The 23,384-nt window shown below is 46.5% G+C and overlaps 1 protein-coding gene across 1 annotated transcript in view; it reads left to right on the top strand.

The window, feature by feature from the left end:
* Window positions 1-321: 321 nt before the first annotated feature.
* Window positions 322-23,384, top strand: part of KDM7A (lysine demethylase 7A) — a 71,372-nt gene continuing 48,309 nt past the window's right edge. Inside the window, exon 1 of the mRNA XM_028525921.2 lies at window positions 322-593. Within this exon, the coding sequence (XP_028381722.1) occupies window positions 400-593 (194 nt within the window). The 5' untranslated portion in view covers window positions 322-399. The remainder of the gene's footprint in view (window positions 594-23,384) is intronic.

Here is a 23,384-nt window from a genome sequence, read left to right as displayed (position 1 = left end):
ACCGCCCTCCTGGGTCCGCGCGCCCTGCGCCACCGTGCGTGTCCTCAGGGAGCCTCGGCCTCCCTCCGCCTCCCCCGCCCCCGTGCCCTTCAGCGGGTCCCTCCGCCCGGCCGACGCGAGGGGAGCGGGGCGCGCGCGCAGGCGGCTGGACGACGTGCGCGAGACGCTCGGCCCCGGCGCGGAGCGCCGGAAGGAGTCGGGCCAGGGCCTCGCGCGTCGGGCGCGCGCCGCTCACCCCCGCCGCCCCGGCCCGCGGCCTCGCGCGCGCGCGCACTTAAGCGCCGCCGCTGCCTCCTCGGCTGCTGCTCCGGCTGCTGCAGGAGGCGGCGCTGGCTGGCGGCTGCGCTCGCTCCAGTCGGCAAGCGGAGCAGCGAGCGAGCGTGTGTGTGTTTTTTAAAGATGGCCGGAGCGGTGGCGGCGGTGGCCGCGGGAGCAGCAGCGGGAGCCGCCGCGGCAGCAGTGTCGGTGGCGGCTCCGGGCCGGGCCTCGGCGCCCCCGCCGCCCCCGCCGGTGTACTGTGTGTGCCGGCAGCCGTACGACGTGAACCGCTTCATGATCGAGTGCGATATCTGCAAGGACTGGTTCCACGGCAGGTAAATAAACCCCCTCCAGCCCCGCCGCCGCCGTCGCCGCCGGCCCCCGGCCAACCGCCGTCGCCGGGCCGGCCGCCCGCATCCCCTTCCGCCCGGCCGCCGCGCCGCGCCGAGCGCCCAGCGGCTCGGGCACCGAGCCCCCGGCCCGGGCAGCGGGACGCGCGGGGCCCCGGGCTCGCCGGGCGCCGGGCGGACTGAGGGGGGCTGGTGGGATCGCTCGGCCGGGCGAAGAGTCGCCACAACAAACGGGAACAAAGGGGGCCGGCCGAGAAGTTGGCAGGCGGAGACCGGGGCGAGGAGACGCGGCCGGGGCAGGCGCCGGCGCAGGTGGCGGGCGGAGCGCCGGCCCGGCCCGCCGCCCCTCGCGGCGCCCGCAGCCCGGCTGCCGCCCCGCCCGCCCGGGAGTCGCTGCCCGCCCGGCCGCCTTGTCCCGCCGGCCGCCGCGCCTGCCTTCCCGGCAGCGACCGGGTTGCCCAGCCCAGGGTCTTAAGAAATCACCCTTGTCCCCTCCCCCGGCAGATTCCCGTCGCGCCCCCTTCCCCGGGTCTTTATCAAACTTCCTCGGCCGGGGGCGCGGGGATGGGGGCGTCGGCAGCGCCAGCCCGGCGGGGCTCCTCGGAGTAAACAGAGCAACAGATGAGGCACTGTCGGGGACTTAAAAGATGCCAGTCGGAAGTTTGGGGCTGGGGGTCCCGGGCCGGGCGGCAGGTCGGCTCGGGGGTTGACCCCCACCCAGAGCGCCAGCACACCCTGTCCTGGCGGGGGCAGAGCGGATGGAGTGGGCAGCGGGGCCTGAAGGGACAGCCTCTGGTCCCAAACCCTCCGCGTCGCCCCCGCGCCGCAGCTCAAACTTTACAAAGAGTGAAATTTCCCGTCGCCCAAGGGGCTGGCGACACCCAGGCGGCGTAGGGCCGGCGCCCGGGGCCCGGTGCGGGCGAACTTTCACCGGCCGGCGGGGTACTTTGGCTCGGGTGGCGGGGGCGGAGAGCGTCGCCCTGTGCCTCAGCCGCCGCCTGCGTTTCGGGTTTGACGTTTGTGAGAGCTCGGGCCGCCTCCGCCGCCAGGCCGCCGACTCGTGTGTTTTGTAATCAAAGTGTGAGGCTAATAAAGGGCGGCGCCACAGCCTCTTGACTCCGGCGTGGGAGGGATTCGCAGGCATTTAAACAAAGAAACTAGTTGGGGTTGGGCTCCCAAAGTCCTTATTTGGGTGTTGTGGGAAAGCCTGCGGTCACCTTTAGATGAAGCAGGTTTCCCGGGCACCGTTTGGTGTTGAATCTTGGCAAGAGCACGCTCACGGGTAATAGCAGATATGGTGACTGTGATTGTAGGAAGTGTCCTTTGATTGACAGCAGGACATTTAAATACAGCCTCTGCTCCCCCCCCTCCCCAATTTTACAGAAACACTACACGACCAGGCCAGATATCGTAGTCTCCCTCTACTGGCCCTGGGAGAGAAAACCATTTAAATTACAGCGTTCTTTCGGTGTTTAATGCTAGGTACAGTTAGTTTTACTTAAATTCCAAGTACCGTTAGTTTTCATTTTGCACAGTTCTGACAGCAACGACAGAGGAAAAATTCAACATATTGTGCCTGTAAAAAAAGTGTCTTTATTTTATATCAGATAATCTTTAGCAGTCTGATCTGTGGTTGGGGAATATTCCTACAACCTTGACACGTGTAATTAAAAATAAATAATCCAGCCCTGGCCGGGTTGTTCAGTTGGTTGGAGCGTCGTCCCGTGCGCCAAAGGGTTGAAGCTGGATTCCCTGTCAGGGCACATGCCTAGGTTTAAGGTTCATCCCTGGTTGGGACGGGTACTGGAGACAACCAATCCATGTTTCTCTCTCTCTCTCTCTCCCCCCCTCCCCCTCTCCCTCTCCCCCTCTCTCTCCCCTCCCCCTCAGCCCCCATTCCTCTCTCTCTTAAAAAAAAAATCAGTAAAAACATATCCTTGGATGAGGAAAAAAGAATAAATTATCCCAATTTTTTCATTGCTCCAAACTGATGTTTATCTATATTTCGATTATATGTAAAATTGAAATGTGAACATACCAGATCTTGCCAATTCTATTTCTACACCCCTCTGTTCCCGTAGCATACCCTAGGCAGCCAGAGTAGAGATTATCCAAAAGTTTAGGTTTCATATAAAATAAAGCCAGAATCCCTGGTGATTATGTAAATGCTTATATTTCAAAGCACTATTTTAACTGCATAAGAAATTAGTTCAATTGGGCAATGTAGAGATTCGATAGGTTAATAAATCTCAGGTAGAATTCTATTTATCTTGTTTGGGTCACTTAACACTGTAACCACGAAGAGCTACAGGTAGTTCATAGAGAATTTTTGTGATGCATTTAGGTACAGATTTGAAAACAGGAGAATTTGAAGGGAAAAGAAAGAGGGCATATGTGAGGGAGAGAGAGTGAGGCCAAAGCAAACATGCTCTGCTTTGTCACATAAATTTGTGCCACTTCGTATCTGTGGAAGTAACTCTGAAATATATTTTTTGAACCCAGGGTTTTGTGTGTGTATGTGTGTTTCTAGCAGTCCTTCAGAATTTAGTGCCGTTGCAGGTGTCAGAAATTAAAAAATTTAGGGATACTGCTTTGCTGTGCCAAAGCAATGTCTTAGTGGGAAGTTGAACTCTTTTTGTTTCTTTGTTTCATTTTTTTAAAGACTTTATTTATTATTTTTAGAGAGTGGAGGGGAGTGAGAAAGAGAGGGAAGAATCATCAGTGTATGATTGCCTCTCTGGCGCTCCCTACTGGGGACCTGGCCCACAACCCAGGAATGTGCCCTGACTGGGAATCAAACCCACAACTGTTTGGTTCACAGGCCAGCACTCAGTCCACTGAGCCACACCAGCCAGGGCTAATTCTTAATGAACTATTGGTAATTTGGGGTCTGTGTGTCTTTCCTGTGATCAATACTTAATGTTTGCTGTACCATGAAATGAGTGTTTTTTTTTAACACAGCAAAATGTTTCTTATGTATTAATTATTAAACAAATATCACTTGTTTATGTGAGAATTGGCCCGTAAAGTACTAAGATGTAGCTTTCATTCCCATGCTCAGCTTTCCCTTGGTTTCCAGGGGTGGTCCATTTGCCCGGGAGGAAGAGAGGAGGTGGGTGGGCACAGAGGATTGCCTTTACCTGCATAATTTCTTGATAATTTTATTATTCAAGTAGAATTCTTTAAACTCAAGCAATCAGTGAATTTTGATATAAATTTGGGTTTACTCTGCCTGGAGTTCCTGACATTTGAAAACCTGAAAAGCTTTTTTGCCTTAATTTATTCTGATGGGGAAGGAGGGCCCATCCTTGATGCCTTTCAGCGGGGTGGATGGAGCCAGACCCCCCCAGGTTCGAGGCTGTTGGACTTTGTAGCCTCAATATTCTGGACCCCCATCCCTCCTTCTGCCCAATCCTTTTTTTATACGTGAGAGGGGAAAAAGAACACTTGCTTTGTACAATGTGTAATTGATACCCTAGGCCTAGGGCTGTGAGCTGAGGAATTTACAGGATTTCCCTGGGAACGTTCCTCCCAACCTAGAGATGAAGTTCTTCCTCTCTGAGTCCTCGGAAGTAAGACAGCGGAGAGCTTTCCTGATGATGCCCCACCCCCTAATGTCAAGGTAGAAGTCTTCCCATAGCACACTAATGTGCAAAACTGCATCATTGCCCAAGTTAAATTTTATTTTAATGTCTTTTTCTCTCTATTTTACTGCAAACACCTTTGTTTGTTAGACTTTTTAGGCGTGTACTTTTTGATTGACAAGAGTTACACACTAGCCCCAGCTGGTGTAGCTCAGTGGATTGGGTGTGGGCCTGTGAACCAAAAGGTCTCGGATTCGATTTCTGCTGGGGCACATGCCCCTGCTGTGGGTCAGGTCTCCAGTGGGGGCGCGTGAGAGGCAACCACACATTGATGTTTCGCTCCCTCTCTCCTTCTCTTCCCCTCTCTCTAAAAATAAATAAAATCTTTAAAAAAGTAATACACTATAGAAAAAAATGGGAAATACAGAAAAGTATCAAGCATAGGAGAAAATACCTATGTCTTCCAGAGATGGAACACAAACTGGATTTCATTTTATGCATTCCACTGTCACCTTACTTCATAATGTTTAATTTCTTAGGAGTAAAAACATTTTAAAGCCATTCCCCCTTGTTAGTTTTTTACCTTGTTTAGTACTTTTTTCTTGCATTTCCTACTGATGGATAGTTGGCATTTTAAACAGACCATTGCAAGTGTCTCTAATTATTTCCCTAAAATAAATCAAATGAGTTATTATATGTAAAACACTTGGAAGACGACCCGGCACGTGTAAGTACTCAATAAGAAGGTTCCTTGAAGTAGAATTATTAGTCACAGACATTTTCAGTCCTCTTGTGCCCCAACACCCAGATTTTCTCCAGAAAGGAAAGGTTATTCTAATTTATACTCTCACCAGTGGTGCCCACTTCTAGTTCCCTGCATCCTCACCAGTCTAAGGTGTTTATTAGTAACCCTGTCGTCCCAAAACCTAGCCAGGCAAAAACTTTGCCAATTTGCAGATGAATATTTTCACCAAAAAGACATGCCCAAGATTATTATTCATGGCAGCACTGTTTATATTATCTACAAATTGTAATGATCTGAATGTCATTAACAGAAGATTGGATAAACTGGTATATTTATAAAATGGAATTCTCATCAGTGATTTTTAAAAAAATGTACTGCGGATGCATGCATGCAGCAATATGGGTGAATCTCACAGATACAAAGTTGAATAAAAGCAGCCAGACAATAAAGACTGTACTGTTTGGTTCTACTTATGTGAAGTTCAAGTGTTTGGGCGTAATTGGGTGAGAGGAGTCAGACTAGTGCTTACCTCTGGAGAGGAATTGACTGAGAGGAGGCCCGAGGGAGCTTCTGAGGTTCAGGAAATGTTCTGTGTCTTGCTCTTGGGTGGTGGTTACATGAGGATATAGAGATGTAAAAATTCACTGAGCTGTGCGTGTGCACTGAAGATTTTTTAAAACTTTAATGTTTGAAGTGCACTTTAATTATTTGAAAGTTAAACAGTTACAAATTTACCAATTTGGTAGCTGACATACAGTATTTTGGGATTTTATTTTGTTTCTTGTTCTTGTTTTTGGTGCTAGGAGTATAGCCATGAACAAAACAAAGTCCTTGCTGTTTTGTAACTTACTTGCTCTCTATGTAACTTAGTGGCGGCAGGGTGGTGGTGGTGTGCGTGTGTTGGGGAAGGAGGTAGAGCGGGCTGGGTTAGTATAAGGCTACTTTCATATGGTGTGATCATAGAGTGCCTTGACAAGGAGACATTTAAACACACAAATATTTGGGATTTTATGCAAATGGTATGCTTTGAGGAGTAAATAATTTGATTTAGCCTTTAAGAGGTTAAGTCTGGCCGCTGCATGGAGACTAGTCTGGGAGGAGGCCAAGGTTGACAGGTAGATCAGTAAGAAAGCTATTGTAATGATCCAGGTGAGAGATGATGTTAAAAGTTTGAGTCAGCTTGGGTAATTTATAAATGTCACAGATTAATTTTATTCCTGAAGCTTGAATAAATGAAGAGCTTAGTTTATGAGGATTCTTATCTAGAAAAATGCTATTGGATAGGACTTTCTCAGTTACTCTGGAGTCCCAGGAACTGAGTCAAACACTTATTAAATGCTTTCTGCCAAGTGCTAATCATTGTTCTAATTGCATTAGATGTATCAACTCATCTGACTCTCATAAGTCACCTTACTGGGTGAGGGTTGTTGTAATCCCTGTTTTACCTGAGGGATCTGAGGGTTAGTGAGGTGGGTCACTTGCCCAGGGTCACAAAGCTAGTAGAGGTCATAGCGCTAGCTTTTGAACTCAGGTGAGCTAACCTCTCAGATCTCAGGCACTCCACCCTCAGGCACTCCGCCCGTAGGTGGTACTGGGTCTCTCTTCTTCCTTGTCTGTCTCTGTGGTGGGGCAGGCGTGGGGGTAGGGGTGGGGGGGGGGCGGAGGGGGAGGGGGTTGGTGCTTGGGTGGAACTGATGCAGTGGGATTCCAGAGAGATACCTGGAAACATTTCTGTTTTTGTTCTTTATTATAAAGTTATTGTCTTTACCATAAATATGTTAATAACCATAATTGCCTTGGGAACAGTATAATATTTCTTTTAAAGGTTTTAAAATTTAACTGTTTTCATCCTTGTTGTTAGGGGTTTCTTATTGGAGTATACTTTGGTTAAAATTAGGAATGGGAATTATTTTTGAAATTTATTTTAGATACATTTCTCCTTAATGATGAAGTCTTTTAGTATTCTAACATAAACTTACTCGGTGAACACATATGTCCCCATAAAAGAACAAAAAGCCCCTTCATTGAATTTTTCAATATATTTTATTATACTTTTTCAGTAATACCTTCTTCTGATATGACAGTCCCAGGAGAACATATATACTAAGTATTGGCTTCATATATTTTGCTTACCAGAGTTTTACGCACATATAACCAGTTTCACTGTTTGAACAAAGTGTGTTGTGATGTGGGGTTCTTCTCTCAGTCTGCGTAGATGTGCTGACGTAGTTCTCTCACCCATCTTCCTTTTTTTAACCCTCAGTTTGGGGCAGATTTCTGCTTGGTATGCTCTCATAGCCTGTGTTCTTAGATGTGAAACTGAGTTTACTGAACATCTGAGGGGCAGAATGCCTTTATGTTTGATGAGCCTTAGGAAGGGGCTCACGAGTAAGAATAGAATAGGTGTGGAGGGATTTGATTATAAAGCGAGCTTTGTTAGGTTCGAGCAATTGAAACTCCACAATAATTTGCACAGCTTTTGAATTGATTTTTACAGAAGAAGTGGGAGGGGAGGAGAGATGTGGGGTGGGAGTGGGGAGGGGGGAGAGAGAGAGAGAGAAAGAAAGAAATTGAGATTGAGAGAAACAGTGTGAGAGAGAAAAACATTGACCAGTTGCTTCCTATACGTGCTCTGACCTGGGATTAAACCCGCACCCTATTTGTGTACAGGACAATGCTCCAAGCAAGTGAGCCACCCAGCCAGGGTAAACTTCTTTATTTTTTAGTTGCAGTTGACATTCCATATTAGCTTCAGGTGTACAGCGTAGTGGTTAGACATTTATGTAACATACAAAGTGATCCCCTCCAAAATTTTTGCACAGCTTTTGAACAGTTGGCCAGTGCTGATCTTGTAGCTGCTGCCAAGTTTCTGATTCTCTTTGCAAGTTACATTTTGTTACTGTAGTGATTGTTTACTTACTTTTCCCCTAATATTAATATTCTTCTTCTTCCATTAATTATAGTTGAATTAATGGTAACTTGTATGATGTTGATATGTTTGTGTGAGCCCTAGTTCCTCTGATTGGAGAATGGTTTTTAGAAGCCAAGGTCTGATGCTAGGTAGGCCCATTGTTTTCAGGCCTTCTCAGTGGACAGAGCTAGGAAATACACTAATCACACACATGCACACATGTCTGTATTTGTTTCTATTTTATTTATCTGTATATACTAAGACCTGTAAGTTTTCATAATGATAACTGTGATTCTCATCCAATACTTCGGTGTTCATTGTAGCCTTCTTTCTTTCCTTCCTTGTAACTTTTGTACAGCAGTGAGAAACCCAGCTCTCATTATATACAATAGATTTAGTTGTTCAATCCTAGTGAATACATAAAGTCATTCTAGAATTGGCAACTCTTTGTAATGAACAAATTTGCTAACTGGATTACCGTATTTGTTTATAATTCTTTTTGTCTTTAGCCTTATAGTATCTAGTCAAAACATTATCTTCCAAAGTTAGGTTAGTTCTTTTCTGCCCCACTTTACTGTGTTGTATCATTTATTTGTAATACAGTAGGTCGATTTGTTACCATTTGTGTTGTATTTTGGAGTCTTCCCACATTGTGGTTTGTTGTACTTGTTGGTTTGTATTTTAAGTATGTAAAACATTACCGTCACTCTAAGAAGTCAGAGTTGTATGAAAAGGTGTACTCAGAAATGGCACGCCCTCTTCATGCCTCCTACGCCTTGCACCCCTTTCTCACCCACCTCCTGTAAGTAATCAGCCTCTTTAGTTTCTGGTTCGTCCTTCCTGTGTGGTGTTTTTTGGTGTGTTTTCCCATAAATGAGCAGATGCGTGTTTTTTTCCCTTGTATCTATTTTCTTTACACAAGGGGTAGCTTATGAAAAATACTCTTCATTTTGCTTTTTCTTGCTTAATAATATATACTGGAAACCACTTTAGGTCAGTTCGTAGAGATTTTCCTTAGTCTTTTTAACAGCTGCATAGTGCTCCTTCATGTGGCTGTACCTTGTTTGATTCATTTGTTCTCTTGGGCACAGACATTTAGGTTGTTTGGAATACTTTGCAATTACAAACAATGTTACAGTGAATCATCTTGTGCATGTATATGTTCATATGGTTGGAGGTACATGTTCAGGTTAGATGATTGGAGGTGGGATGACCTGGCCCACAGATGAGTGTGAATATTGTCTTGTTAGGATTCCCACGTTTCCCTCTGAGCGGTTGGCCCCGTCTGCATCCCACCAGAGGTGCGTGAGAGTGCCTCTTCCACCGCGTTCTTGACATAAGGGTGTGTGGTCACGTTTTCATCACTGCCAGTCTTACACGTGAGAAAAGGTACCCGTGTTCTGATGTGCATTTCTCTAGTTACTAACGAGTTAGAACAACGTTGTATATGTTTGATGGTCATTTTGTTTCTTATTTTTCTTCTTTTTGAGAATTGCCTATTTATATCTTTTTCTGATTCTATCAGGTTTTTGGTCCTTTGTTCCTCAACTTTTAAGAGCTCTTTGTGTATTAGGGCTATTAGCCATTTGTGGCATATATAACTATTATCTCCCAGTTTGTGGTCATTTTATTTTTTGGTTCATGGTGATTTTTTTTGTCATGCAAATTTGTAAAAATATATTTACACAGTCATATTTATCCATTATTTATTGGCTCTTTTGTTAGCAAACCTTACTCTACTCCAAGTCGATAAAGAGTATTTTACCTACATTTTCTTTTAGTACTTGTGTCGTTTTATTTATTTATTTGCTTATTTATTTAACTTTTATGTCTCTATTTGGAATTTATTCTTATATATAGTATGTAATAAGAGTATGGTTTGATTTTTTTCTGTAATGACTACCCAACTGCCCAGCACTATTTATTAAAAAGTCCACATTTGCCTGCTAATTTGACATGCCACGTTTATCACATGCTGAAATTCTGCACACATCTGGGTCTGTTCCTTCACTTTCTGTTCCAGTGATCTGTTTGTCTGCTCAGGCACTGCACCTCTCCATTTTAATTAGGGAGGCTTTTATAGCATGTTTTTAAGTCTAGTAAAACTAGTTCCAATCTTGTGTTTATTCTAAGTTTTTTTTTTTTCGGGTTATTCTCTTGCAGGTTTATTCTTGCATATGAATGTTAGTAGCATATTTTTTAATTTTATTAAAAAGCTTGATATTTTATTTGTATCACATTAAACTTATAAATTAAGTTAGGGAGGACTGACATTTTTGCAATGTTTAGTCACTATATCCAATAACAGGATGTCTCTTTTCTCTCTCTTTCTTTAATCCTCACCTGAGGATATGAGAGAGACAGACAGACAGACAGACAGACAGACATTGGTTGCCTCCCGTTTGCTCCTCCCCTACCAGGGGTTGAACCTGCGACCTGGGGTATGTGCCCTGACCGGGAATGGAACCCACAGCTCTTTGGTGCATGGGACGGCGCTCCAGCCAACTGAGCCACACCTGCCGGGGGAGCCCCGAAGCATCTTTTAACATGTTCTTCTCGTTCTTGTAAATTGGTGTTTGAATCCAGAGCAGCTCGGTCAGACTCAGGTTTTTTCCTCCAAGGACATCTTCAGTGGGAGGTGTGGTCTTCCCTCAGGAAGCAGACAATGTCTGGTCGTTGCTCTGTGGGTCGTGCTTGTGGCCGTGGAGCAACGCCAGATCCATTCGTTTATTCATTAGTGGTTGACCATGATGATAATTTAATTATAAAATTCCTCCTTTATGTATACGCTTTTATAAAGACCTCCCACGGTGCCTCCTCCCTGTCACACGGTGTGCGTGGACATGCAGCCGGCCCTTTTCCCTTGACTGCTTTGTGAGGGGATCCGGGTGCGTACTGTAAGCCATACGCAGATGGGAGGGTTTTAGTCCTTGCACTTAATATAACTTGTAGCAGGTCTGACTCATCTTCCTCTCCACATTCTTCTTCTTCCAGTACTTTCTTAAGGCTAATTTTCTGTGTGCCTGGTTCTTTGAGTCACTTTGCTTTTTTTGCTAGACTGTGTGTTCTGGATGTCAGCTGATCAGCATTTCCTTAGATCCCACGGTGGCTGGGAGCTCGGAGGTCCTTCTGTGATTCCGGGACTTCTTTCCTCAAACCAGCTTTCCCAGCCGTCCAACGGCCAAGCAGTCCGCGCTGGACTCGACCCCCCAACTTTCCTGCCTCTGCCTCTGCCTCCGTGGGTGTCCAGCCCCTCGCAGGAGAGATCAGATCCCCAATCCGAATGCGCTTTCTCAGTTTCCTCGTTTCTTAACCCTTTGTTGGAGCTGAGCATCCTCTGGAAGCCCCAGCGTCTCTCACGCGGCTCTTTCCGTCAGCCTCACTTGGCTGGGGCTGTGCTTCTCTCTGCAGGAGTGTGCCCGGGAGTGCGCCCCAGGGAATCTCTCTGCTCGCCTCCTGCCCCTCGCGGGGAGCGGAGGGGGCACAGTGTGCTTGTTGTCAGCCCCCGCCTGGCCCCCGCCTGGTTCAGTCACCAGCTCCAGTCTCTGAGAGGTGCTGTCCTTTCTTGGGCAGGACAGGGGAAGCCTGGCACAAGCTCCTCAGGACTTGGAAATTCAGGTGACTTTGCTTTCCTTTCTGTCCCCGCCCCTGTGCCTCTGCACCACGTCAGGGACTTTTTGTTTCACGTCCACAGTCACATTTCAGGCCCCCCACACCCATCACCGTATCTTCTGCCATGTCAGTGTAACACTTGTTGTATCTTTTTGAAAAAGCTTTAAAAGGATTTTGGTTTTCTCAAATTTAGTTTTGTCCTAAACAGAGGTGTCTGTTAAGTCATGTGTTTGTGGTGTGCACTACCCGTTTTAATATTGGAGGGAAGACATACTTACTGAGTTAAAGAGTCTTTTCTCATACAACATGGGCGTGTGCAAGGTTGTCAGAGGGTGACGGTGGGCGAGGGAAGGGCCGTAACAGACTCGGGGAAGCACAGCGTTTTCTCTGACGGGAGAAAGCGACAAGGACTCAAGACCTTAACCAGAGGAGATTGGGTGGCCGAGCAAAGCAGGAGGCCCCGTGGAGTTTGTCCCATTGGCAGGGTGAGCTCTCCCGCCTTCGGTTCTCGAAAACAGGCCCCGCTGCCAGTGGGAATCCATCTGGGACCCCATCCCTTCAGGTCCAGCCGTTGTCATGGTGACGGCGGTGCTGGGGTCCTCTGGATGCCTCGCTACTTTAGTGGTGACCTTGCCTGCCCAGCAGGTGTGAGCAATGGCTCACAACCTCCGCACATCCCTCAGTTTTTATGGCAAGACTGGGTGATTGGAAGATGGGCTTCTCAGCTGTGCCATCTTCCCAGCGGGCTGCGGGCTCGCGTGACAGCTCTTGCTCCCGGTGTGCACAGCTCTGCACTGCGGTCGGCCTTGAACTAGACCAGTGCAGAGTAGCCAGAAGGTTTGCACACAAGTCAGTTGTGGGTCTCCTCATCAAGTTGGACAATTTTGTCTGTAATCTTTGTTTGGGAGTTAAATATTAAATATTACTTATTAATATTGCACCCACTGGAAAGAAGGGATCCTACACGAGTAAAGGAGCCCATCTGTTCTGTCAGAATAGCATATAGCCTTGAACTAACTTAAGTTTTTCCTCCTATAACTTTATCCTAGTCATTTTTTAAAGATTGATTTTAGAGAGGGAAGAAGAGGGGGAGAGAGAGGGAGAAACATTGATTGGTTGCCTCCCGTACATACCCCAACCGGGGGTTGAACCTGCAACGTAGGCATGTGTGCTGACTGGGAATCAAACCTGCAACCTTTCGGTGCACGGGGCGAAGCTCCAACCAACTGAGCCACCCGGCCAGGGTCAGTCATTTTATTTGAAGTGTTAGTGCTACACATCTTGCATTCGGCCATTGATATGTGAGCCACAGTTGCTAAAGTTTGCTTACTAGTATGGAGAGGTCTATTTCCAGATTTAGGAAATTTCTGGAAATGTAACTTCAGAGAAAAGGAAACTGGTAAGTCATTGGAAATTACCTCTATGTTTATTAGATCTCACCCCCTTTTGTCTGTTCAAGGACATGCTTCCGCAGTCACTCCCCTCCCCTTCATACCATTTTTTTACCTCATTAGTATGCAGATAGTATATAACCTTTATTAAAAACACACACACAAAAACTCTCTTGACCTGACAGTCCCCCTTCAGGTGCAGCCCTATTTCTTTGCTAAAATAAATTTATAGCAAAATTTATTTTAAAAAGTGCCCGTAATTGCCACCTCTAGTTTTTTAGGGGTCCTCCCCCCCCCCTTTTTCTAATGAGGCCCCGTTCTCTCTGAACGCACTGGGATCGGGCTCTCATCCTTACTCTCCATTGTGTCATTGCTGGTCAGAGTTACCAGTGAGCTTCACCTTCTTTGGCTTCTAGGAAATCCCCGTGCTGGCTTTCCTCCTGCGTCACTGCTCCCCCTCCTGAGTCCTCACTGCCTGTCCCTTCTTCCCTCCCTGGTCTTTCAGCGCTGGAGCACCCCAGGGCTCAGTCCTCAGTAGGTCTCCTTTTCCAGCATTTATCTGACCCCGTGACTTCGGCTTTCGTCCGCATGTGGATGATTCCCAGATTTTTATCTCCGTTGTGGACATGCGCTCTGGTGTTGGATACGTAATTGTCAACCTTATGTCTCCACTCGCCGAACTATGAAACCAATCTGGCCTGCTCCCCAGACCTGCTGATGTTTCCTTTTCCCGTTTCCCACTGCCTCCTAGGTGTCTCTTCCAGGCTTGATCTCCTCTACCTGACGGCTCTTGTTCTCCTTGGTCATTCTCAGACACCCCGCTGTGCTGCCTTCTCTGCCCTCCCCCCACACCTTCCCGTGCTGCCCCCCACCCCGAGATACATAGTTGTAATTTAGTGTGGCACTTTCCTTTAAGCAGAAGTCTCTGGAAATTCCCTGGTCATCACTGTGGTTTCTTCTTCCTTCATTTAAAAATAGTTCCTGGAGTGCTGCTTTCTCCGTGGAAATTCTCTTAAGACAGCTAAAATATTTAAATCCCTTTTTGTCTAAAAGATTGTCCTCTTTCCACCTGCCCCACATTTTATTTCCAGAACCGTCCAGTCTTACAGGCGGTTCCCGGTGGCTCGGCCCACCGCGGTGCAGCCGAGCGGAGGCTTCCCTGGTGGTGAGACAGGTTTTGTCTTGAAAGCCCATCCATCTGATGTGCGTCCCTGGAACTGATACATAGTACGTTGCTAGAAATTATTTTCCCCCCGGAGAATCGCTGAGGTCCAGCAATGCTGCTTCTCCTACACAGATCAGTTACGGATTTCCTCATCAAGTTGGACAATTTTGTCTTTAAACTTTGTTTAGGAATTAAGTGCTAAATATTAGTTATTAATATTACAGAGTATTACTTACTTATACCTATTTACCTATCGTGACTTTACTTACTATGTAATGAATGTGTATGCTTGTTCACTGTGAGCAACAGTGAAGACAATGAGCAACAGTGGAGCGAAGGACGAGGGATGCAGGGAACAGACGGTGAGCACGTGTGCGCAGAGGACCAGCCGGCTAAGTGCACACGCTTACAGGGTCATTGAGACTGGGGCTCTGCAGTGGACTCTGTCCACATCCCCTGGCTTTCTGCGTTTCCATCTCTACTTCTGTGTCTGTCTTTTACCTCACGAAGACTTGCTTTTGAAGGTGCTTGGCCTGAGGGCTTTCGTGGGCCGCAGGAGCTCGGCAGCTTGCACTTAGGGCAGGCTAGACATTCTGGGAAGTCACCGCTCTACCATCGTCTGTTGGGAGACGGTGGGTAAATACCAGCTTCCCCTTCCTTGGGTGGGCCCATGCCGAAGCCCTTTGCACACAGTCTTCCCCATGTTCCCGAAGGGGTCTGTGCCCCTTAACATACCCTCTCTGGCCCCTTCGCTGTCTCACGGTTCCACTCCCTTCCCGGTCACTGCTTCCGGGGCCTCCTCCCCCATGCACGCCTGCACTCAGATTCGTGTGTTGGGACCTGCTTCTGGGAGAACGAGGCCAGTGGGAAGTTAGTAGTGAGAAGAAAGGTCATAGCGAGAGATAATGGATTTGAAAGTAGAGTTTGGATTCCATTTATTAAATAGCAAATAGCAGATTTTTTGCGTGGTAGTCACATTTACGCATCAGTGCCAGTGTCCTCGTAAGTGCGTTTCCATTTCCTCCCGCGTCCGCGCGGATGCGCTGGAACGAGGTTGTCGGGGCTGCTTCCTCGCCTCATGGAACAGCTTTCCAGTCCTGCCGCCTTTAAAAGGCGTTTTGCCTTGAGGTTTGTATGTGATAGGATTTTAATTGAAACTCTTGCTGTTTTAATCTCTCCCCTCCTTTATTTCTTTTGAATGCTTTTTCCCCCCCAAACCACTAGAAATATTCCATAGTCAGTGACCTTTAGCATGGGAACAGTTGCAACATTTCCCAGATTAATCAGAATGTGAAAAACTAGCAACCACTTGGCCGTCTTTGGGGAATGATATGGTCTACTTCAGTAAGATTTTCCTGTAAGTGAAGGTTCTACTTGTGAAATGTAGCCGAGTGTCCTCAGAAAAGTTACTCAGGAGATAAAATCCTTTATATGTCAACTATTTTTAGATGGATTTTGGCAGACACATTATACTCTTCTTAATAGAATACCACGCCGTTTAATTTTGATGATGAAGTGCCACGGAGCTTAGCCTTCTGTGCCGCCTGGGCCACTGGCGTGTGTTGGACTGCGTGTCTGTGAAGTCGCCCCAGACCCGTGGGGGTTTACTGACGGCGTTTCATCTTTTTCCTTGCTGCCCTTTCTGGCTGCCTCTGATCAACTTGGGCAGCTCCCACTGCTGTTTCTAATCTTCGGTGTTTTCTAAACCAGAGAAAAACTTAAGATTTCAATGGGGGAATCCGACAACATGTCTCCCTGAATTGTCCAGTCTGTCATCCTGATGGATTGGTGACAGTAGGGTGGGCCCAGCCAAGAATGAAGGCAAGCTGTGCGAGAGGGAGTTTGCAGTCACCACTCACGTGGGTTTGGCAGGCAAGGTTAGAGCCTTTGAAGTCAGAGTGCTCGTGATGCTGGATCATGCTGGATCGTGGCTTTGAATTCCTGCCCTGGGACAGAAGCTTTGCCTGGTGAGTGAGGGGAGTCCTGGCTCGTAGGGAATTTCACCCAGAAGGCAGTGATCAGGTGGTCGCCATACAGGTGGGGTGTGTCTTGCTTCTTTTGGAGATTGTGCATTTTGACAAAGTGTCAGCTCTTTAATGTGAGCATGCTCAGTCTTTAGATTTGAACCCAGACAGTGCCCTGTAAATACTCGTTAACTATATCGTCATAAGGGAAATCTGAGACAAACATTGTTTATAGGCTTCTCTTGAGGTTAAAAAAGATAGTTTAAAAAGTTTTGGCACATTATCGATTATTGGCTTTTTTACTCATATATGGGTTCCAATAATGCGTGTGACAAATACTTGGTAACTCTGTCACTGATTTGGTATCCTGTGTTGTTAAGGGAATGGTTTTACAGTGCTCGTGACTTACTGGTAATTTGTATCAATTATAAAATTGTAAAACATTTTTTAATTTTGTAAATTTAAATTGTAACAATTGTAATTATAAAAACATTAAATTCGTAATCAACTTTTCACAGCTGCTGAGTCGGAAAATTAACTTCTGAAACATGTTTCCAAGGTGGACAGCTCCCCAGAGTGTTTGTGACAAGGGAAAGAGAAAGAGCTGAGGACGCTTGTAGTGTTTGTCACTACGCTGCACCCCCAGCTTAACTATGCAAAGTGCACATCAACTTGTTGAATTCTCGGAGAAGTCCCGCTGGAAAATAAAGTCACTCGATATCAGCCCAGCACCTCCCAGTCTTACTGGACTGTGGACTCGGGGGATAATCGTAGCTCCTGTGGGATAGTTTCAGGAGAGCTCTTTCAGAGAACAGCATGTGGCACTCCTTGCTTACGTGGTTCTGACACACACAGGTTTCAGTTACCGTGTTGGGAACCCTGTTTCTCTGCCTGCCACACACACTTCTGACACCAAACATGTGGGTTCGCCCCGCCCAGCACTCCTGCAGTTCTGTGTAGATGGGTGTCCTACAAGCTTCATTCATTTCTGCCCCTTACTGCCTGGAGTTAGTGCAGCCCCCCCTCGCCAAGAGCTCGGTTCCACAAGACTGCCCCTACTTCAGACACCAGTAGCAAATAGTGGGTTTCTAGGTAACCCACACTTTGTCTGACTTGGCTACAAATTGGGGTTCCTGTGATTGCCCCTGTAGTTTGATAACTTGCTGTAATGGCTCACAGAACCCACGGAAGCACTTTGCTTACTGTTACCAGTTTATTGTAGAGGATATTATACGGGTTAGAGGGAGGTACCAAGGCGAGGTTCAGAAGGGTCCCACGTGTAGGAGCTTCTGCCCCTTTGGAGATTGGGGCGTGCCACCCTCTTGCCATGAGGATGCGTTACCAACCACGAAGCACTCTGAACCCCTTCATTTAGTGTTTTTATGGGGGGTTTACTGCTAGGCATGATTGATGAAATCCTTGGCTACTGATGATTATTAACTTGATCCCCAGCCCCACTCCCCAGCTCAGAGGTTAGGGGGCTGGGGCTGAAAGTCCTAACCCTCTCTCACCTGGCAGGCTCCCCTGGCAGCCAGCCCCACCCTGAAGCTGTCTGGGAGCCCCCCAGACTCACCGCATTAGCACACGCCCAGGTCTGGTTGGAAGGGGCCGGTCGTGAGTGACAGAGATGTGCCGCTCACCGTCACTTAGCTAACGACGTACGAGGGTTTCGGGCACTCTTGCCAGAAACTAGGGATGAAGACCAAACGTATGTTACTTATTATGTCACCGTATTACAGGGTTTCGTTAAATAACACTCGTCCCCCAGTAACGTGATTCAGATTTCAGTCACCGTGATATTTTAACTTCAGAAAGGGCAGAGTTGGCTGCTCGCTCTTCAGTGTGCGGATGAGCCCATCAGCGTGTGAGTAACAGGTGCACATCTGTTCTTCCGTTCACACGCAGACAGGAAGGCACGCCCTTGCGCTGCCCCCTCGCCTCCCAGTGGCGAACCCACACGGCAGCTGAACAAAACTGGGTCATCGAAAGAGGGAAGTGACCAATAAAAATGAAAGTGCCGCAAAGAAACAAAAAGTGGTGATTCTGGAGGTTAAGTAGTCCCCCTTAGAATGCCGCGTGCGTTGTTTCGCCAACAGAGAGTTTTCTAATTTGAGTACTTTCTCCTGGCTCAGCGGGCAATGCGGTCTCTCCCCCGAGGTCCCAGCACTGAATGAAGCCTGTTCACAAGCAGAGGAAGGTTCTTAGGGAACTAGACCTGCCGGACTTGACTCCTGTCCTTCGTAGCTGGCTCGTCACTCGGTGTCCTCAATGCAAACGTTACGGTTTGCCTTTATCTTTTATCCCCAGGGTATGAGTGTACCCTGAATATATTAAATTTTCTGAAGGTGTCTTGGACCCTAGAAAATACAGCTTTCCCTCCCATACACATGATGGGGAGTAAAATTGTCAGCTGGGTTGAAACGAGTCTGGTTCATCTTTTTAAAAACGTAGTTATTTCTGTTTGTAATGTATTATAATGTATTTAATCTGTGTATTCTTTTAATAGATACCTTATGTGGGAAACCCAGTTATGATAGGGACACTTAGGAGCTGCCTGGAAGGGAAAGGGGATGTGGGCATAGTCTGTAAATCTGCGGTGAACAGGGACCCTTTCTTTACAGCACGGTTGTACCTGCCCCTGGACCTAAGTGGCCGCCGAGAACACTGCACTGGTCCGCGTTGGCAAATGCATGGACATTTCAGAGTAATATTTTCGAACAGTTATCAGTTGTTTCCCCCCTCACACTCATTTTCTGCCCCTTTTTATTTGCAAATCCGTATTTGAACAAGCCCCTGCAGAGTAGCCCAAACTACTGCCTCCCTGCCACGCTCAGACTCCTGCTGCGTGTCAGTCGGCAAATACTCCGTGAGTCCTACTCTGTATCGGCTTTAGGTAGATCCGTGGGGAGCAGGAAATTCTGAATTATTAAATATCACTGTTGTCTTTAAGGGACTTGAAGTCTAATTAGAGTAGCAAAGTTTCCATAGAAGTTACTGTGAACACGGTGTTGTGCCAGCCTCTACGCTGGGGCTTTAGAGTAATCGTTCTTCAAATGCCACTTCTCCGCCAAGCTGGCTGCAAAAAAAAAAAAAAAAAAAAAAATCATCTGGGGAACTTGTTAAAAATAAAGATTATTGGGCCCCACCGATTAACTTTTCCCTGTAGATCTAAGGTGGGATTCAAGATGTGTTTTTCTTTTCTTTTTTAAAATAAGCAATGCGCAGTAAAAAAGCTGCACTTAGAAAGGTACATGGGGAAAAGCAACCCTTCCTCTCCCATACTCTGCATCCGTTCAGTTTCCTTTCCCAGGGCTACCACTTTCTACCAGTTTTTTACATATCGTGCCAGACATGTACTGCGCAGTTACAAACATGTGTCTGTGGTTGGTTGCGGGGGGAGGGGCGTATGATACAAACTGTTCTGCATCTGGCTTTTGTTTCTTAGCAGCATATCTCGGAGATCTTTCTATATCTCTTCCTACGGAGCTGCCTCATTCTTTTGAAAGGCTGCCTCATAGCAGCTTGTAAAAGCTCTGCAGCAGATTCTGACGCACAGCCAGGTTGGGGAGCCACAGCAAGACTGAGTTTTAAAGTTTAGAGAAAGTTTTGTCGAAATGTTAATTCCCTAGGCCCAGCATTTCCCAGCGAGGAAGTGGACTCATCGAGCATTTCACGTGTTTCTAGACACAGGTTGCTTCAGCAAATTTTTGCGTAATGTTTCTTCTTCCTTGTTACAGTTGTTAGGTAGAATTTATGTCAAAAATACCTGAAGGCAGTAATGTACATACTGATACACATGCTGATTATATAACTTTTTAATTCCTTCCTTTATTAAGAACATTGCCAGGCAAACTTCTATGAAATTGCTCCTGTTTATCCTTTATCGTCCATCATGGCAAGCTGCTTCTCCATCATGATTTACAAAGTTCTTACATTCTCACAGCACATTCACTTGGGATGGCCCTTCTTTGCTGTTTCACTGGTTATGAATAGAAGTTTGATCGGTCTTCGTGAAATAGCACCTTCCCTGGGCGCTGGGTGCATCACAGCTCCCCTCAGTTTCTGTGGACCCACCGTGCACAGGGCTGCACAGGCAGAAGCACAGGCAGTAGCTTGAGTGGTGAATGGCCAGTAGAACGACCACAGGATGGTGAAAAGCACATATGTTTAGCTTTTTGCATGTTTCAGAAATTTCAAACACCTTTTCTTAGGACATTCTGATAGAAATTCATACCTTCATGAGAGAATAGTTCATTTGTGCTTAATCATGAAGATTCGTTTAATCCATTTACACTTTACATCGCTCACTGTGTATAGTGCTTGGGTGTCAGGTGGACGGCAACAGGCAGAACGAGCATGCTTTCTGCACTCAAGAAGCAAAGAATGTAATGTATCAGCATGCAAATTATATCTATATCCATATTTCCCATGTTCCTCATGGGACAAGGTCATTAGAAGCTTGTCAGCAGGATTTTCAGCTCTTTTAGGGGTGCGTTTTGTACCAGTGAGCACACCTGTGGGGTCTTCCACCCCCCTTATTTTACTCCCACGGTCCTTGTTCAGTTCCCTGTAGTCACGTGTCCCTCCGTCACCCTCACTAACATCAACTCTCCGGAGTCCGCTGGTTGGAGGTAGCTCGGGAAACCCTGGGGCAGTTGGAAGCTTGTGAGGCAGCTGTTGGAGGCAGGAAAAGGAGCTCATTTTCTAAGATTGCTGTGAATCAAAGGAATTTGGTTCAGAGTTTGTACTTTACTTAAAACCCTTGTTAAATGTAGTTAAGCACATAATATGCCAATAAATTGCTTTAATGTGTCAAATGTAAAATCTTCACAAATTGAACTATGCTATGCTTGACTTATAAAGAGAAACACTTGATTTTATGAAAACAGTTACAGGTCAGCAAGAAACTACTAGGAGTTGGGTTTTTCCTGCACCACGGACTTAATCATAAATCACCAGCTTGATTTTCATTGAGAATACTTTATGTATACAATTATAAATTTTTACTTCGGCTGATGCCTGGTAGGAAAACATCTCAGGGCTCACGCACTGCCCTTGAAAAGTGAAAGTGCCCACCGGCATCCTGGGACCTTCAGCAGGAATGCCGACCTACTAAGCCAACGCTGGTAGGGAAGACAAGGTGCTTCAGCCAGGAAAACTGTTGTTTTACAGTTTCATTCCAAGCATTTTCTGTGTACTAGTTAATTCTGTTAATTCTTTGAGGGAAATGCCGTCATTACCTCCATCTTTACAGTTGAGGCAAAAACCAGACAAAGTAAGTTGCCCAAAGCCGCGCAGCTGCTCAGTGGAGTAGCCAGGACTCTAACGCAGGTGGGCCGACTCCAGAGAATGCCAGCCATCAGAACTTAATTAAAAGTTGAAAACAGATTTTTCTCTTTTTCCTCCTTAAAGAGTGACCGTTGGAATCTCTAATTAAGTGTTCTCTGAAGAAACATCATTGAAGAAAAATACTGAGTTAGTCATAAAGCCAGGCTTCCTGTTGAGGCTCAGTCTCTTGCTGTCTTACGGGTGATGAGCCCAGAGTTCCATGAGCTGTGACTGGTACCTACTAGAAACACAGTGAGACTAATGCCTGCCAGTTATTCCTTAATATGTTTACTGGGCCAAGCCCTGTGTTTTATATGTTTACACTTACTGCCCTGGTTCATCCTAGGGGACTCCTGCTCAGAGAGATTAAGACATTTGCTTCAGGTCAAAACTGGCAGAGCTGGAAATCAAACCAAGCCTTTCTGATGCCCCAGACTCCACGCCCCACGGAAGCCAGCTGACACCTCTTCACCTGGTGGTGGCATGTCGCTCTGCTGGGTGGGCCTGGCCTGTCTCACAGCTGTCCAAGACCTCGGCTCAGGCCAGAGTTCAGCGGTAGTAGAGGAGATGTGACCAGCAGGTTGCGGCCCCCCCCTTTGATAATGTCAGTGTGTTGCTTTAGGGGTCACACAAAGACTTGATCTTCTCATTAAGAGGAAGGCAAGTAGCTGGGTGCTTTGGGTGAGAAGGCGAACTTTTTAAAAATATCTAATTTATATATTGAAAGATCTTTCCCTTCTTACCAATTGTTGCCATTCGTTTTTACTTCAAATTCTTACATAATTCAAGCTGAACGAACTTTTAAAAAAGTTGCTTGTAACTTTACCACGACGTCTCTGTAGCAGACAAATGTTCAGCACAGGTAACCCACAGAAGTTCACGGGGTTCATCCTGGCGAGGGGACCCTGTGCCTGGTGCAGAGAGAAGTCCCGAGCTCAGTTCAGGAAACTGTGTATAAAATAGCTCAAGATCAGATGTACATGAGTGGAAATGTGTGTCAGTAAAATGTTGAAGGCCTTCCCGTGGGGCAATCCCATGCAGCTCCTGCTGTGGAGGAGGACCCTGGGGTGCACGGGATTGGCTGGTGAAGAATGGGGAGAATGTTCGAAGCGAGAGGACTGACTGCCCAGGGGTGTCCATTGGCGGTGAGGTCTTAAAGAATTCGACCGCCCCGCTCTGCCAGCGCCAAGAGTAGAGAATGAAAGTGGGAGCGTTATCTGAGAGGAAAAAGAGAGTGTTCGGCTGATCCTAGGGAATTCTGGTTAGTCATTAATTCAATTGTGTTCTCATCAAGTGTCAAAAAATGCTGGCTAAGCAACAATTTCCGAAGATAAAGACAATAGAAAGTGCTAAAGTCGTCTCTGTCCCATTTACCAAATGGCACTGAGGCTGTTGATGGAAGCTATTCAGCCAAGGTCTGATTGGCACCCCTATGGGGAACCCCCCCCCCACATACACAATGTTCTAATAAACATTAAACATTTTGCTGTTAGGAAAAAGTGGGACAACTTGTTTACGAAGGAGAGTTTCACAAGAGAAATAAATGCAGTGGGAGAGACTAAAGAAAGATTGAAAATGATTGTTACAAAATTTGCTTTCAGAGCTCTGCATTTTGTGTGTTCCACTGTGTGTGTTCTTCTGTTAAAGGCCTACTGATTCCGAAATTATTTTAATGGGGGGTCAGAGGTGGCAGAATTTACTCCACCCTCAGAGAAATTGAAATGTATGTGTTAGTTCCTTTTAGTGCCCTTCAAAGACCTGAAATAATCTTTTTGGTTTAGGAACATTTAATTTTTATGTTTAATTTGATTTTTTAAAATGGTACTTTAATGGTTAATTTAAAGGATTGTTTTTCAGAATTACTAATTTATCAATTTTACTGTTCTTACTAACTTACCAATGTACTGTTCACTTCTGAAATTTTTAATGAGTGGGAGCTGTACGTGCTTCGCCAGCTGGTCCGCCCTGGGCAAAGCCGGAAGGAAGCACTGACATTTTAGTCCAGAGCACCCGGGGCGTGGGTGGGGTGAGGGGGTTAGAAGCTGGAGAGGGGATCTGTGGATCGTTTTTTGAGGA

This window comes from Phyllostomus discolor, chromosome 10, assembly GCF_004126475.2.
Source record: "Phyllostomus discolor isolate MPI-MPIP mPhyDis1 chromosome 10, mPhyDis1.pri.v3, whole genome shotgun sequence".
Taxonomy (NCBI): Eukaryota; Metazoa; Chordata; class Mammalia; order Chiroptera; family Phyllostomidae; genus Phyllostomus; species Phyllostomus discolor.
The sequence above is the reverse complement of the archived record's forward strand: the minus strand, read 5'-3'. Positions and strand labels throughout refer to the sequence as shown.